The 14,162-nt window shown below is 44.3% G+C and overlaps 1 protein-coding gene across 4 annotated transcripts in view; it reads left to right on the forward strand.

The window, feature by feature from the left end:
* The window catches only part of kdm3a (lysine demethylase 3A), a 61,803-nt gene extending 49,562 nt beyond the window's left edge, over positions 1-12,241 (forward strand). For all 4 annotated transcript variants that reach the window (XM_033034993.1, XM_033035002.1, XM_033035017.1 and 1 more), the window contains exons 15-20: positions 1,178-1,308; positions 1,416-1,535; positions 3,105-3,244; positions 4,490-4,666; positions 8,060-8,194; positions 11,160-12,241. In XM_033034993.1, the coding sequence (XP_032890884.1) occupies positions 1,178-1,308; positions 1,416-1,535; positions 3,105-3,244; positions 4,490-4,666; positions 8,060-8,194; positions 11,160-11,246 (790 nt within the window). In that variant the 3' untranslated portion in view covers positions 11,247-12,241. The remainder of the gene's footprint in view (positions 1-1,177; positions 1,309-1,415; positions 1,536-3,104; positions 3,245-4,489; positions 4,667-8,059; positions 8,195-11,159) is intronic.
* The last annotated feature ends 1,921 nt before the right edge of the window (positions 12,242-14,162 follow it).

Below are 14,162 nucleotides of genomic sequence, written 5' to 3' on the forward strand. Positions count from 1 at the left end.
TGTGACGCTATGGGTTTTCCCCGAGTGTTCTGGTTTCCCCCCCACATTTTCCAAAAACGTGTAGGATTGTAAGTTAATTGGTTTTTGTAAATTGGTTGGTGTGATCTCGGTAGGCCGAAGGACGGGTTTGCAAGTTGTATCGCTAAACTAAACTAACCATATAGACAGATACAGATGGGAAGGATTCAGAAGGCTATGGACCAGATTCGGGCAAATGGGATTAGCCCAATGGACAATTTGATCGGCATGGACAAGATTGGCCGAAGGGCCCCTTTCCCCGTGTACAACTCCATGACTCCAGGTCTCTGAGCTGGTGGTTGTGTTTGTGTTTATACTTGTACTGCAGGTGCATTCATGGTGAGGTCTGCCATTGGAAGTAGCGAGTTGCGATGTTGAAATGCTGCAACCACTGCACTGTGCCAGTTGGTAGAGAGCTCCAAGGATCTGACATGACCCCTACAATAGGTTCAAATTAATAAATGGTCTTCTCTGCACTGAAGATAGACACAAAATGCTGGAGTAAAGGGCATGTCCCACTGTACGAGGTCATTCAAGAGTTCTCCCGAGTTTCCCCTGATTCGAACTCGGAGAATTACGGTAATAGCCGCTCGTAGGTACTCGGGGCTCTCGTGGACATTTTTCAACATGTTGAAAAAACTTCACGAGCTTACCGCGTTTCCCAAGTACCTGCCGTTAGTGTTACGAGCCGCTAAGAGACGTCCCGATCTCCGACGTACCCACTACGTACATTCTACGTACTTACCATGAGTTTGATTTTTTTTTAAACTCAGGAGAGCTCTTGAATGACCTCGTACAGTGGATCAGGCCCTTAACTCAGCGGGTCAGGCAGCATCTCTGGAGAAAGAGGATAGATGATTTTCATAAGATGTAGGAGCAGAATTAAGCCATTCGGCCCAATAATCATGGCTGGTCTATCTTTCCCTCTCAACCCCATTCTCCTGCCTTCTTCCCATAGCCCCTGACACCCGTACTAATCACTGCTGAGAGAAAATAATATTTTATAGTAAATACACAGGACATATCTTTTAGCCTCCCTGCAGCCTGCTCTCAGCCGCTGAGAGGGCTGAAGTAACGGAGTGATGGAACAGTGAGTAAAGATAGAAACATGTTTTGGGTCGGGACCCTTCTTTAGGCCTACTCTTCACTGTTCCTTCAGGTTTGAAGACCTGATGAACAACCTCCCTCTGCCTGAATACACCAAGAGAGACGGCAAGTTGAACCTGGCTTCCCGGCTACCAGACTTTTTCGTGAGACCTGATTTGGGACCAAAAATGTACAACGCCTATGGTGAGTGAGCCAGCCGTCTGTCGGCGCGCGCCTTCCTTTACAAACTTTGTGCTTCACATTGTTGAGGCTCTTGCTACCAATGGTCATCTTTTGCCTCTGTTGCTCAGGCTTGTTGTCAGCGGAGGACAGGAAGGTCGGAACGACAAACCTTCACTTGGACGTGTCGGACGCTGCGAACGTGATGGTGTACGTGGGGATCCCCAGCGGCCAACCCAATCACGAGGAGGGTGAGTGTTGCTTGACCACCCTCGTGAAGGTTCACACTGAAGGCCTCGACTTGTCCACTCCTCTACATTTAGTTTATAGATACGGCGCGGAAACAGGCCCTTCGGTCCACCGAGTCCGCGCCGACCAGCGATCCCCGCACACTGACACTATCCTACTCCTATTACGTATCATTTACAATTTTTACCAAATCTTATAAACTTACAAACCTTTACGTCTTTGGGGTGTGGGAGGAAACCACGCCCCAATAAAATACCAGAACAATAGGAGGCGACAGATTTCTGGTTATTGAGTAGCTCTGCTCAATCACCAAAAATCTGTAGCCTCCTTTTGCTCTGGTATTTTATTTAATTCACATGTTTAATCGATAAAGTTTTATTATTAATGTTTTATGTGTCATTCCTAACTGCCACTGTATGTCATGTTGTCGCTTGCGGGCAGAGCACCAAGGCAAATTCCTTGTATGTGAATACTTGGCCAATAAACTTATTAATTAATTCATTCAAACAAACCGGAGAGTACCCAGAGAAAACCCACGCAGGTCACGGGACGATCATACAGACACGTTGCTTTGTGCGTTTCAGAAACATAGAAAATAGGTGCAGGAGTAGGCCATTTGGCCCTTCGAGCCTGCACTGCCATTCAATATGATTATGGCTGATCATCCAAAGTCAGTACCCCGTTTCTGCTTTCTCCGCATATCCCTTGATTCCATTGGCCCTAAGAGTGAAATCTAACTCGGGATATCTAACTTTTGCAGGATTGTATTCCTTTTTCTTTTGACATTCACTTTAATTCAGTAATTAATTGCAGCACCTGCACTGTAAGAGTCGAGTGTTTTATTGTCAATCATATGTCCCAAACAGAACAACACAGTTCTTGCTTGCAGCAGCTCAACACAATATGTCAACATAGTACGCCCAGAATAAACAGGAGGTGGACACAAAATGCTGGAGTAACTCAGCGGGACAGGCAGCATCTCTGGAGAGAAGGAATGGGTGACCATTTGGGTCGAGACCCTTCAGACTGGCCCGAAATGTCACCCATTCCTTCTCTCCAGAGATGCTGCCTGTTATTCCAGCTTTGTGTGTCTAATATCTTCGGTTTAAACCAGCATCTGCAGTTCCTTCTTACACATAAACAGAGAAGTACACTGGAGCCGCTGTTTGTTTTTAAAATGCAGCGTTGCAGTTTTGTTCTCAATTTAACGATTCAAGAAGGAGCAATGTTTCCGTGGGGGACGCAAAGTGCTGAAGTAACTCAGCATCTCTGAAGAACTCGAAGAAGGGTTTCAGCCCGAAACGTTGCCTATCTCCTTCGCTCCATAGATGCTGCTGCACCCGCTGAGTTTCTCCAGCTTTTTTGTATACCTTCGATTTTCCAGCATCTGCAGTTCCTTCTTAAAAACTCTCTGAAGAACTCGTTACTCCGCTACTTTGTGTCCTTTTAGTAAACCAGCATCTTGTGGTGCAATATCTTGATAAAAAATAAAATGCGTGCAAATGCACTTCATGTAAAGTGGTGGCGGCCATTGTTCTCTTGCTCCATGTTGACGAGTTTTCTTTTCATAGAGATCCTGAAGACGATGGAGGATGGGGACACGGATGAATTGACGATTAGACGTTTCACAGAATCCAATGAAAGGCCTGGTGCTTTGTGGCACATTTACTCAGCCAAAGATGCAGAAAAGATCCGAGATCTGCTGAAGAAGGTAATTGGCAGCAAAGGACCACGAGCTACTTTGTGGGATCACCAATGCCCAGTGTTTTGTTTCGGATTCTCCATGGTAACTAGTGGCAACTGAGTCAGGATGTTCCAAGCTGTCATCTCTTACCAACCTTTATATCCTTCACTCTTCATATCTTCCTACCTCCTGCATTCAACTCTATCTTAGGCCAAAGAATGGAGGGGGGTAGATAGTCAGATGCTTGGACAAAGGCCAAAGATGGGAAACAGGTGTGAGACAAAAGGATTGAGGAGTTTTGAATTGTGAAGCTAGAGGAAGGGATGTAGGGAGAGGGGAGAACTAGGTGTAAGTCCAGGTGGAGCACAGGGGAGGTCATAAGTGATAGGAGTAGAATTAGGCCATTCGGCCCATCAAGTCTACTCTGCCATTCAATCATGGCTGATCTATCTCTCCCTCCTAACCCCATTCTCCTGCCTTCCCCCCACAACCTCTGACACCCGTACTAATCAAAAATCTATCTATCTCTTCCTTAAAAAATATCCACTGACTTGGCCTCCACAGCTGTCTGTGGCAAAGAGTTCCCCAGATTCACCAGAGGGGGAGATTGGGATTGGGGGGGGGGGGGTTAGAGGTTACCTAAAATTGGAGAATTCAGTGTTCATGCCCCTGCCCCTCGGGGACATCTAATGAACATGTTCGGGGAGTTTTTTTCACACCAAGGTTGTTGCTGGCCTGCAACGTATTCCTGGGGTGGTGGTGGAGGACAATGCAATAGCAGCTTTTAGATAGGCCCGTGGAAATGCAGGGAATAGAGGAACATGGATCGCATGGAAGTAGTTTCACTAGATCAGTTTAATTAGGCATTATGTTCAACACAAACATTGTGGGCCAAAGGGCCCGTTCCTGTGCTGTACTCTTCTATATTCTTTAATCAATTGAAGAGGATAAATAAACCCAAATATAAAAACATTGAATAGATTAAATGAGTAGAGTCGATTAGATGAGATTGGAAATAATATCATTATTTAGTCACCCACTGCTTTTAACAAATATAAAGCTGAAACACAAGTGCTGGAGTAACTCAGCAGGTCAGGCACCATCTCTGCAGAGAATGGATAGGTGATGCGAGTAGAATTAGGCCATTCGGCCCATCAAGCCTACTCCGCCATTCAATCATCTATCTCAATCCTAACCCCATTTTGCTGCCTTTCTTCCCCATTGAATAATCCAAGCTGCTAACTTGACACCGTTAATTGTGTCCGTTTTCAGGTAGCGGAAGAGCAAGGTCAAGAAAATCCTCCCGACCACGACCCGATTCACGACCAAAGCTGGTACCTGGACAGGACTCTACGCAAGAGGCTGCATCAGGAGTATGGGGTGCAGGGTTGGGCCATCGTGCAGTACCTCGGGGATGTGGTCTTCATACCAGCCGGAGCCCCACACCAGGTTGGCCTTCCTTCCGCTCATTTGATCTACAGCCAAACGCATTTGCATGTCGCTCCACTGATGCAATGGTTATCCCCATTACTTGAAACAATATGTCGATCCCCTGGATCTAGTTTAGTTTAGAGATACAGCACAGAAACAGGCCCTTCGGCCCACCGGGTCCGCGCCGACCAACAATCCCCGCACACCAACACTTTCCTAGGGTCAATTTTTACATTTACCAAACCAATTAACTTATAACCCTGTATGTTGTGTGCACATCATGATCTAAGCATCAGGATATGCACAAAACATGCCTTTCCTATTTCACCCTAACCGGGCACGGTGGCGCAGCGGTAGAGTTGCTGCTTCAGTTCAGCTTTCAGGTCAGTTCAGTTTATTGTCACGTGTACATGAGGTACATTGAAAAGCTTTTGTTGCGTGCAGACCAGTCAGCAGAAAGACAAAACATGTTTACCATCGAGCCATTTACATGATACGGGAAAAATGTTTTAGTGTAAGGTCAAGCCAGCAAAGTTTGATCAAGGATAGTCGCAGAGATCCAGGTTTTGTCCTGACTACGGGTGCTGTCTGTACAGAGTTTGTACGTTCTCCCTGTGACCACGTGGGCTTTCTTTGGGTGCTCTGGTTTCCTCCCACACTCTAAAGATGTGTAGGTTAATTGGCTTTGGTAAAAAATTGTGCCTTGTCACTAGTGCTAGTGCACGGGCTGTTTGGTGCAGGCTTGGCAGGCCGAAGGGCCTGTTTTAGTGCTGTGTCTCCAAAGTCTAAAGAAAGAGTCAGAGTGATACAGTGTGGAAACAGGCCCTTCAGCCCAACTCGCCCACACCAGCCAACAATGTCCCAGCTACCCTAGTCCCTCTTGCCTGCGCTTGGTCCATATCCCTCCAAACCTGTCCAATCCATGACCCTGTCCAACTGTTTCTTAAACGTTGGGATAGTCCCAGCCTCAACTACTTCCTCTGCCAGCTTGTTCCATACACCCACCACCCTTTGTGTGAAAAAGATACCCCTCGGATTCCTATTAAATCTTTTCCCCTTCACCCTGAACCTATGTCCTCTGGTCCTCAATTCCCCATCTCTGGGTAAAAGACTATGCATCTACCCGATCTATTCCTCTCATGATTTTGTACACCTCTATAAGATCTCCCCTCATCCTCCTCCTCCTAAAGTAAAGTCCAAAACCAACATGGATCCTTTAACTGATGTGTCTGCTGCATGTTTGTGCCCGAGCAGGAATGGTAGGGGAACCGATGGTCAACATTCCCACGCCCCTCCTAACGGGTTCCACGAAGTGTGTGACACACCAATGCCTTCAGAAGGTTGCTGTGATTTGGGGATGACTGGGTAGGATGTGGGTATCTCTCTTAAGGCAAAGCTAAATGTCCTCTTTGGCTGAAATACCCCCTCTGAAGCGTAGGCCCCTGGACTGAAGTACAAATGATGTGGGCATTGAGTCCCTGCGTGCAAATCACCCTGCACCTGAGATTCGCAAAGAGCTTCGCAGCACAGCCAAAAGGCTGGAATCCTGCCTAACTGTAGAGGTCTAATCTTATAATTAGGATTGTAGAAAAACAGGAATTATTTTGCATTATCTGGCTGGAGGAAGATTTAAACATTTCTTACCTACAAAAGTGATGTCATTCTCATCGTGTCTGGGGCTCTTTATAACACAATTTGTTCTGTTTATTAATAATTTTAAAGAATTTAATAATAGACAATAGGTGCAGGAGTAGGCCATTCGGCCCTGAGCCAGCACCGCCGTTCAATGTGATCATGGCTGATCATCCACAATCAGTACCCCATTCCTGCCTTCTCTCCTTTTCCCCTGACTCCGCTATCTTTAACAGCCCTATCTAGCTCTCTCTTGAAAGTATCCAGAGAACTGGCCTCCACAAGCAGAGAATTCTACAGACGCACAACTCTCTGTGAGAAAAAATGTTTCCTCGTCTCCGTTCTAAATGGCTTACCCCTTATTCTTAAACTGTGGCCCTTGGTTCTGGACTCCCCCAACATCGGGAACATGTTTCCTGCCTCTAGTGTGTCCAAACCCTTAATAATCTTATATGTTTCAATAAGATGCCCTCTCATCCTTCTAAACTCCAGAGTATACAAGCCCAGCCGCTCCATTCTCTCAGCATATAACAGTCCCGCCATCCCGGGAATTAACCTTGTAAACCTACGCTGGACTCCCTCAATAGCAAGAATGTCCTTCCTCAAATTAGGGGTCCAAAACTGCACACAATACTCCAGGTGTGGTCTCACTAGGGCTCTGTACAACTGCAGAAGGACCTCTTTGCTCCTATATTCGATTCCTCTTGTTATGAAGGCCAACATGCCATTCGCTTTCTTCACTGCCTGCTGTACCTGCTTGCTTACTTTCATAGACTGATGTACAAGGACCCCCAGATCCCGTTGTACTTCCCCTTTTCCCAACTTGACACCATTTAGATAGTAATCTGCCTTCCTGTTCTTGCCACCAAAGTGGATGACCTAACATTTATCCACATTATACTGCACCTGCCATGCATCTGCCCACTCATCTCACCTGTCCAAGTCACCCTGCATCCTCATGACATCCTCAAATCCACCCAGCTTTGTGTCATCTGCAAATTTTCTAATGTTACTTTTAATTCCTTCATCTAAATCATTGATGTATATTGTAAATAGCTGCGGTCCCAGCACCGAGCCTTGTGGCACCCCACTGCCTGCCATTCTGAAAGGGGCCTGTTAATCCCTACTCTTTGTTTCCTGTCTGACAACTATTTTTCTATCCATGTCAGCACCCTACCCCCAATACCATGTGCCCTCATTTTGCCCACTAATCTCCTATGTGGGACCTTATCAAATGCTTTCTGAAAGTCCAGATACACTACATCTACTAGCTCCCCCTTGTCCATGTTACTTGTTACATCCTCAAACAATTCCAGAAGATTAGTCAAGCTAGTCTTATAGTCCCACCTGCCCACATATCCCTCTAAACCTGTCCAAATGGCTTTGAAATGCTGGCACAGTACCTGCCCCAACTATTTCCTCTGGTCCATATCCCTCTAAACCTGTCCTATTCATGCACGTCCAAATGTATTTTAAATGTTGTTATTGTATCTGCCTCAACTATTTCCTCTAGCAGCTCATTTTGTATATCCACTGCCCTCTGTGTGCAAAAGTTGCCCCTCAGGTTCCTATTAAATCTTTTCCTCATTCGTCTTAAACCTATGTCCTCTGGTTCTCGATTTCTCCTCTTTCCTGTCCACTGAAAACAGTTCCTACAGAATGGCTGCGTTTGGGATGAGTAGGGTGGAAGGGAGTGCGGGAGAGTGGAGAAAGATCTGGGAAACTGTCCTAGCTCAATAACCAGTAATTAATTATTTTGAATATTCTTGCTTGCTACAGGTTCACAACTTGTACAGTTGTATCAAAGTAGCGGAGGATTTTGTTTCCACTGAACACGTCAAACACTGCTTCCGGCTCACCCAGGAATTTAGACACTTGTCTAACACGCACACCAACCATGAAGACAAACTGCAGGTATTTGGATTCATTCTCTCCATCAGGATCGACTTCAGTGAACAGATAGATGCCTTGCTGTAAATCACACCTATACTAGCTTCTGCAATTAAGTTTAGATTTATTATAGTCACATGTACCGAGGTACATTGAAAAGCTTTGTTTTGCAAACTAACCAAACAGATCAGATAATACTATAGATAAATACAATAACGTTAAACTCAAATCGGGGATGTAACGGTAGAGCTACTGCCTTACAGTGCCAGAGACCCGGGTTTGAACCCGACTACAAGAGCTATCTGTACAGAGTTTGTACATTCTCAATAGACAATAGGTGCAGGAGTAGGCCATTCGGCCCTTCGAGCCAGCACCGCCTTTCAATGTGATCATGGCTCATCATCCCCAATCAGTACCCCGTTCCTGCCTTCTCCCCATATCCCCTGACTCAGTATTCCCAACTTGACACGATTTATATAGGAATCTGCCTTCCTGTTTTTTATACCAAAGTGGATAACCTCACATTTATCCACATTAAACTGCATCTGCCATGCATCTGCCCACTCCCCCAACCTGTCCACCCTGCATTCTCATAGCATCCTCACAGTTCACACTGACACCCAGCTTTGTGTCATCTGCAAATTTGCTAATGTTACTTTAAATCCCTTCATCTAAATCATTGATGTATATTGTAAATATTCTCCCCATGACCTGCGTGTGTTTTCTCCGAAATCTTCGATTTCGTCCCACACTCCAAAGACATAAAGGTTTGTAGGTTAATTTGCTTGATATTAATGAAAATTGTCCCTAGTGTGTGTAGGATAGTGTTGGTGTGCAAGGATCGCTGGTCGGCGCGAAGTCAAACACATAATGCTGGAGTAACTCAGCGGGACGGGCAGCATCTCTGGAGAAAATGAATGGGTGACATTTCAGGTCGAGACCCTTCTTCAGACTGATGTCAGGGGAGTGGGCTGGACAGAGATAGAATGTAGTCGGAGACAGTAAGACTGGTGGGAGAACTGGGAAGGGGAGGGAATAGAGATAGAGAGAAAGCAAGGGTTACTTGAAATCAGTGAGGTCCATGTTCATACTGCTGGGGTGTAAGCTACCCAGGCAAAACATGAGGTGCTGTTCCTTCAATTTGGGCCTCACTCTGACAATAGAGGAGGCCCAGGACAGAAAGGGTCAGATTGGGAATGGGAGGGGGAGTTAAAGTGCTGAGCAACTGGGAGATCAGGTAGGTTTAGGTGGACTGAGCCCTGTTTCTGTGTTGTATCTCTAAACTAAACTAAACTAAATGCAATAAATAGAACAATGAGGAAAATACAGTGTGTGCTTTCAAGTGATAGACACAAAATGCTGAAGTAAGTCAGTGGGTCAGGCAGCATCCCTGGAGAAGGTTGCAACCCGAAACGTCACCTATCAATGTTCTTCAGAGATGCTGCCCAACCCGTGATGTTTGGTGACTAGATGGGAAAGGAGAGACCACAAGGACTTGGTGCTGTGTCATTACTGAGAGATGACTACATGAAAGTAGCAGCAGCTAAAGGTCCAGGCAGTGATTGCTTTAAAGCTCTGTCATTTCCAGAAATAAGCTGAGAATCGGGAAGATAATTGGGAATGGGAAGACAGAAAGTGAACTATATGTGTGATGTCTCTATCAGCAAAAACGTGCAAGTTCCTGGTGATCCTCCACACAGATACCGGAGAAATTATTTTACAGTTGTGCTGGATGCGAACGTGGATAATGGCCCCAAACACTTCACCACCAGTGGAGACGTCTAATTGTCCACCCTGTCCCCACTGTCCCAAATCCCCAGATCACAAGTTACAAATTATAGGAGTAAGAATTAGGCCATTTGGCCCATCGAGTCTACTCCGCCATTCAATCATGGCTGATCTCTGCCACCTAATCCCATTTTCCTGCCTTCTCCCTATAATAACCCTTCTCACCCATTCTAATGAAGAATTTACAGGGGCAATCAGACAATAGTAATGGCTGTTGAATAGGATGTTATAGGACTGGCTAGATGCAGGAACAATGTTCCCCATGTTGGGGGAGTCCAGAACCAGCGGTCACAGTTTAAGAATAAGGGGTTGGCCATTTAGGACTGAGATGAGGGGAAACGTTTTCATACAGTTGTGAATCTGTGGAATTCTCTGTCACAGAAGGCAGTGGAGGCCAATTCTCAATGTATTCAAGAGAAAGTTTGATATAGCTCTCAGGGCTAATGGAATTAAGGGATATGGGGAGAAAGCAGGAACAGGGTACTGATTCTGGATGATCAGTCATGATCTTATTGAATGGCGGTGCTGCCTCGAATGGCCGACTCCTGCACCTATTTTCTATGTTAAAAATGCCAGCTATATAAAGTCTGGTACTTGAGTGAGTGGTGATTCAGCCAGTGCACTTTTTCAACGTATCAAGTAGGGAGTGGGTAGTTGAGGAGGTACTATTGCAACGTTTAAGAAACATTTAGGCAGGTATGTGTATAATATAGGTTTAGAGGGATATAGGCCAATTGCAAGCAGGTGGGACTAGTTTAGATGGGGCATGTTGTTCGGTGCGGTCAAGTTGGGCCAAAGGGCCTGTTTCTATGCTGTATGAATCTTAAGTTCTGGTCACCAATATTTTATTAAGGCTCCATTTATTTAAACAATTTCAATAACTGATTGGTTATTGATGTAAACCCATTGATTAATAACAAGTTATAGCCATACAGCACTGAAACAGGCCATTCGACCCATCCCATCCCATGCCAACCAAGCTACCCCTTGTACTCTAGTCCCACCTGCCCACATTTGTCCCACATCCTCTATACCTTCCCTGTCCATGCACCTGTCCAAATGTCTTTTAAATATTGTCAACTACCTCCTATGGCAGTTCATTCCGTATACCCACCACCCTTAAAGTTTAAAACTAATGTTGACTTTGGGGAGCAATATATTTGTTGCCAATCATAATCCTGTGCCCTTTGTTTGTGAGCAGGTGAAGAATATAATCTACCATGCAGTAAAAGATGCTGTTGCGATGTTAAGAGCTCACGAGTCCAGCCTTCTGAAGACCCAGGGGTGATGTCTACAATTCTGACTGTAAACTGGTCTCTCGTGGCAAACCTGGACTCATCCCTGGACTAATTCTTAACAACATCTTTCAAAGACTGACATGTTCAAGGAGGCTACACAGCATCCTTGGGTTACACCGGCTGATCTAGAAAACTTGTACTTTGTTAAACTGAGCGGCAAGGATGTTCTCTATAATTCAACGTCATTTTGCTCACGAGCAAATTCTAATTTTCAGCCTAAACCAGTTCAAACTATTCCAAATTTGTTTTGTTCTGCCCATCCGGTATTTATTCCCTTGGCTCCGTGATCTATCTTGGAATTGTTTGGGAAATAGTTTCCTGGGGTTTGCCCCCAGAAGACCAGGTGAAGCAGGTGAAGGCTTGTGCACTGTCTTCCCTGTTGAGCCTGGTGTAGTTGGCAACATCCTATTTGTGTGTTTCTTGTGTAGTTGCAAAACAAATTTCCAGGTGTTATTAGTGCTTCAGCAAGGTTACCCGAGAACCGAGAGTTAATCGTCTTTGTGGTCGTGGATGCAGTTCTGCACAATTCCCAGCTTGTTTGGTACTCGTATCCACACACACACACACAGTGAGTTCTAAATGGAAGATGTTTGTTGGTTCATACTATCTTGTATCGTTCTATTAATGTGGGAATCACATTGGTTTGTTGCCTAACTTTGGCAAGAATGTTATGTTTAGCAAGAGTTCGTTCTTTGAAAAGCAGGTAAGTGAAATCACCTAAGAATTGGATTCACAGAGTTGGAATGATTTAAATCCAGTATAAGCTTAGGCAATGAGTGCACATTTTCCATTCTTGGATTTCTCTTGTTTAGTTTGGGGAAATGTAGTATCTTGTCCAACACGTTTCAAATCCTAGGACTCCTGAGAGTTTTGAAGTACTTCCGAACTGATTTTGTGCTTTTGTTACAACTGTTCAGAGTTTATTGTGAAATACGCAAGTGCATATAGATAAGAATTCTAAATTGTGACAATATTCACTGCACTACAGTGCCCTCCATAATTGGGACAATGGCCCATCATTTATTTATTTGCCTCTGTACTCCACAATTAGCGATTTGTAATAGAAAAAAATCACATGTGGTTAAAGTGCACATTGTCAGATTTTAATAAAGGCCATTTTACACATTTTGGTTCACCATGTAGAAATTACAGCAGTGTTTATACATAGACATTGTCTTCCTTCCCCCCCCCCCCCCATTTCATGGCACCATAATGTTTGGGACACAGCAATGTCATTTAAATAAAAGTAGTCATGTTTGGTATTTTGTTGCATATCCTTTGCATGCAATGACTGCTTGTAATCTGCGATTCATGGACATCACCAGTTGCTGGGTGTCTTCTCTGGTGATGCTCTGCCAGGCTGTGTTGCAGCCATCTTTAGCTAATGCTTGTTTTGGGGGCTAGTCCCCTTCAGTTTTCTCTTCAGCATATAAAAGGCTTGCTCAATTGTGTTCGGATCGGGTGATTGACTTGGCCACTCAAGAATTGACCATTTATTAGCTTTGAAAAACTCAGTTGTTACTTTAGCAATATATTTGGGATCATTGTCTTGCTGTAGAATGAACCACCGGCCAATGAGTTTTGAGGCATTTGTTTGAACTTGAGCAGATAGGATGTGTCTATACACCAGAATTCATTATGCTACTACCATCAGCAGTTGTATCATCAATGAAGATAAGTGAGCCAGTACCTTCAGCAGCCATACATGCCCAGGCCATAACACCCCCACCACCGTGTTTCACATATGAGGTGGATCTTGGGCAGTTCCTTCTCTCCTCCATACTTTGCTCTTGCCATCACTCTGATATAAGTTAATCTTCATCTCATCTGTCCACAAGACCTTTTTTTCCAGAACTGCGGTTGCTCTTTTAAATACTTCTTGGCAAACAATAACCTGGCCATCCTATATTTGCGGCTAACCAGTGGTTTGCATCTTGCAGTGTAGCCTCTGTATTTCTGTTCATGAAGACTTCTGCGGACAGTGGTTATTGACAAATCCACACCTGACTCCTGAAGAGTGTTTCTGATCTGTCGGACAGGTGTTTGGGGTAAGCTCACCAGTGCTCTCTTTCTTCTTAATGAAGTTCCAAACAGTTGATTTTTGTAAGTGTAGTTTGCCTGATATCTCTAACAGTTTTATTCTTGTTTCTCAGTCTCATAATGGCTTCTTTGACTTTCATTGGCACAACTTTGGTCCTCGTGTTGATAAACAGCAATAAAAGTTTCCAAAGGTGATGGAAAGACTGGAGGAAAGACTAGGTGCTGAGTTCTCTCTTATATCTGCATTAAGGAGGCAATTAAACACACCTGAGCAATTACAAACACCTGTGAAGCCATGTGTCCCAAACATTATGGTGCCCTGAAATGGGGGGACTATGTATAAACACAACTGTAATTTCTACATGGTGAAACCAAAATGTCTAAAAATGGCCTTTAATAAAATCTGACCATGTGCACTTTAACCACGTGATTTTTTTCTATTACAAATCTCAAATTGTGGAGTACAGAGGCAAATAAATAAATGGTGGGTCTTTGTCCCAGACATTATGGGCACTGTATAGTTGCAGATCCTACTGATGTGTGGGTTTCCTTAACAATGTAGGCATCACAATAGGCAAACAAATTACATTATTGGAGACATTTGTTTTCTAAATTACTGCTTAGTGATTGTGACTCCAAACTTATTCCCATTCTGAGTTGTTTATTCCAACTTGACAGTAATTTTCATCCACTTTGTTTTGAAACATACTTGTTGAAATTGAGAGCACGTTTTATAGTCTGTGTAGCAATGGACAAACAGGCCTTGTTCCTCTGTAAAATTTGAAGATGGTTCTAATCAACTATTTTTTAAAACTACTATAAAACTTTCAAAGTAAATGAAATCCCAGTCATTGGTATTTCAATAA

The sequence above is a fragment of the Amblyraja radiata genome, chromosome 1 (genome assembly GCF_010909765.2).
Source record: "Amblyraja radiata isolate CabotCenter1 chromosome 1, sAmbRad1.1.pri, whole genome shotgun sequence".
Classification (NCBI taxonomy): domain Eukaryota; kingdom Metazoa; phylum Chordata; class Chondrichthyes; order Rajiformes; family Rajidae; genus Amblyraja; species Amblyraja radiata.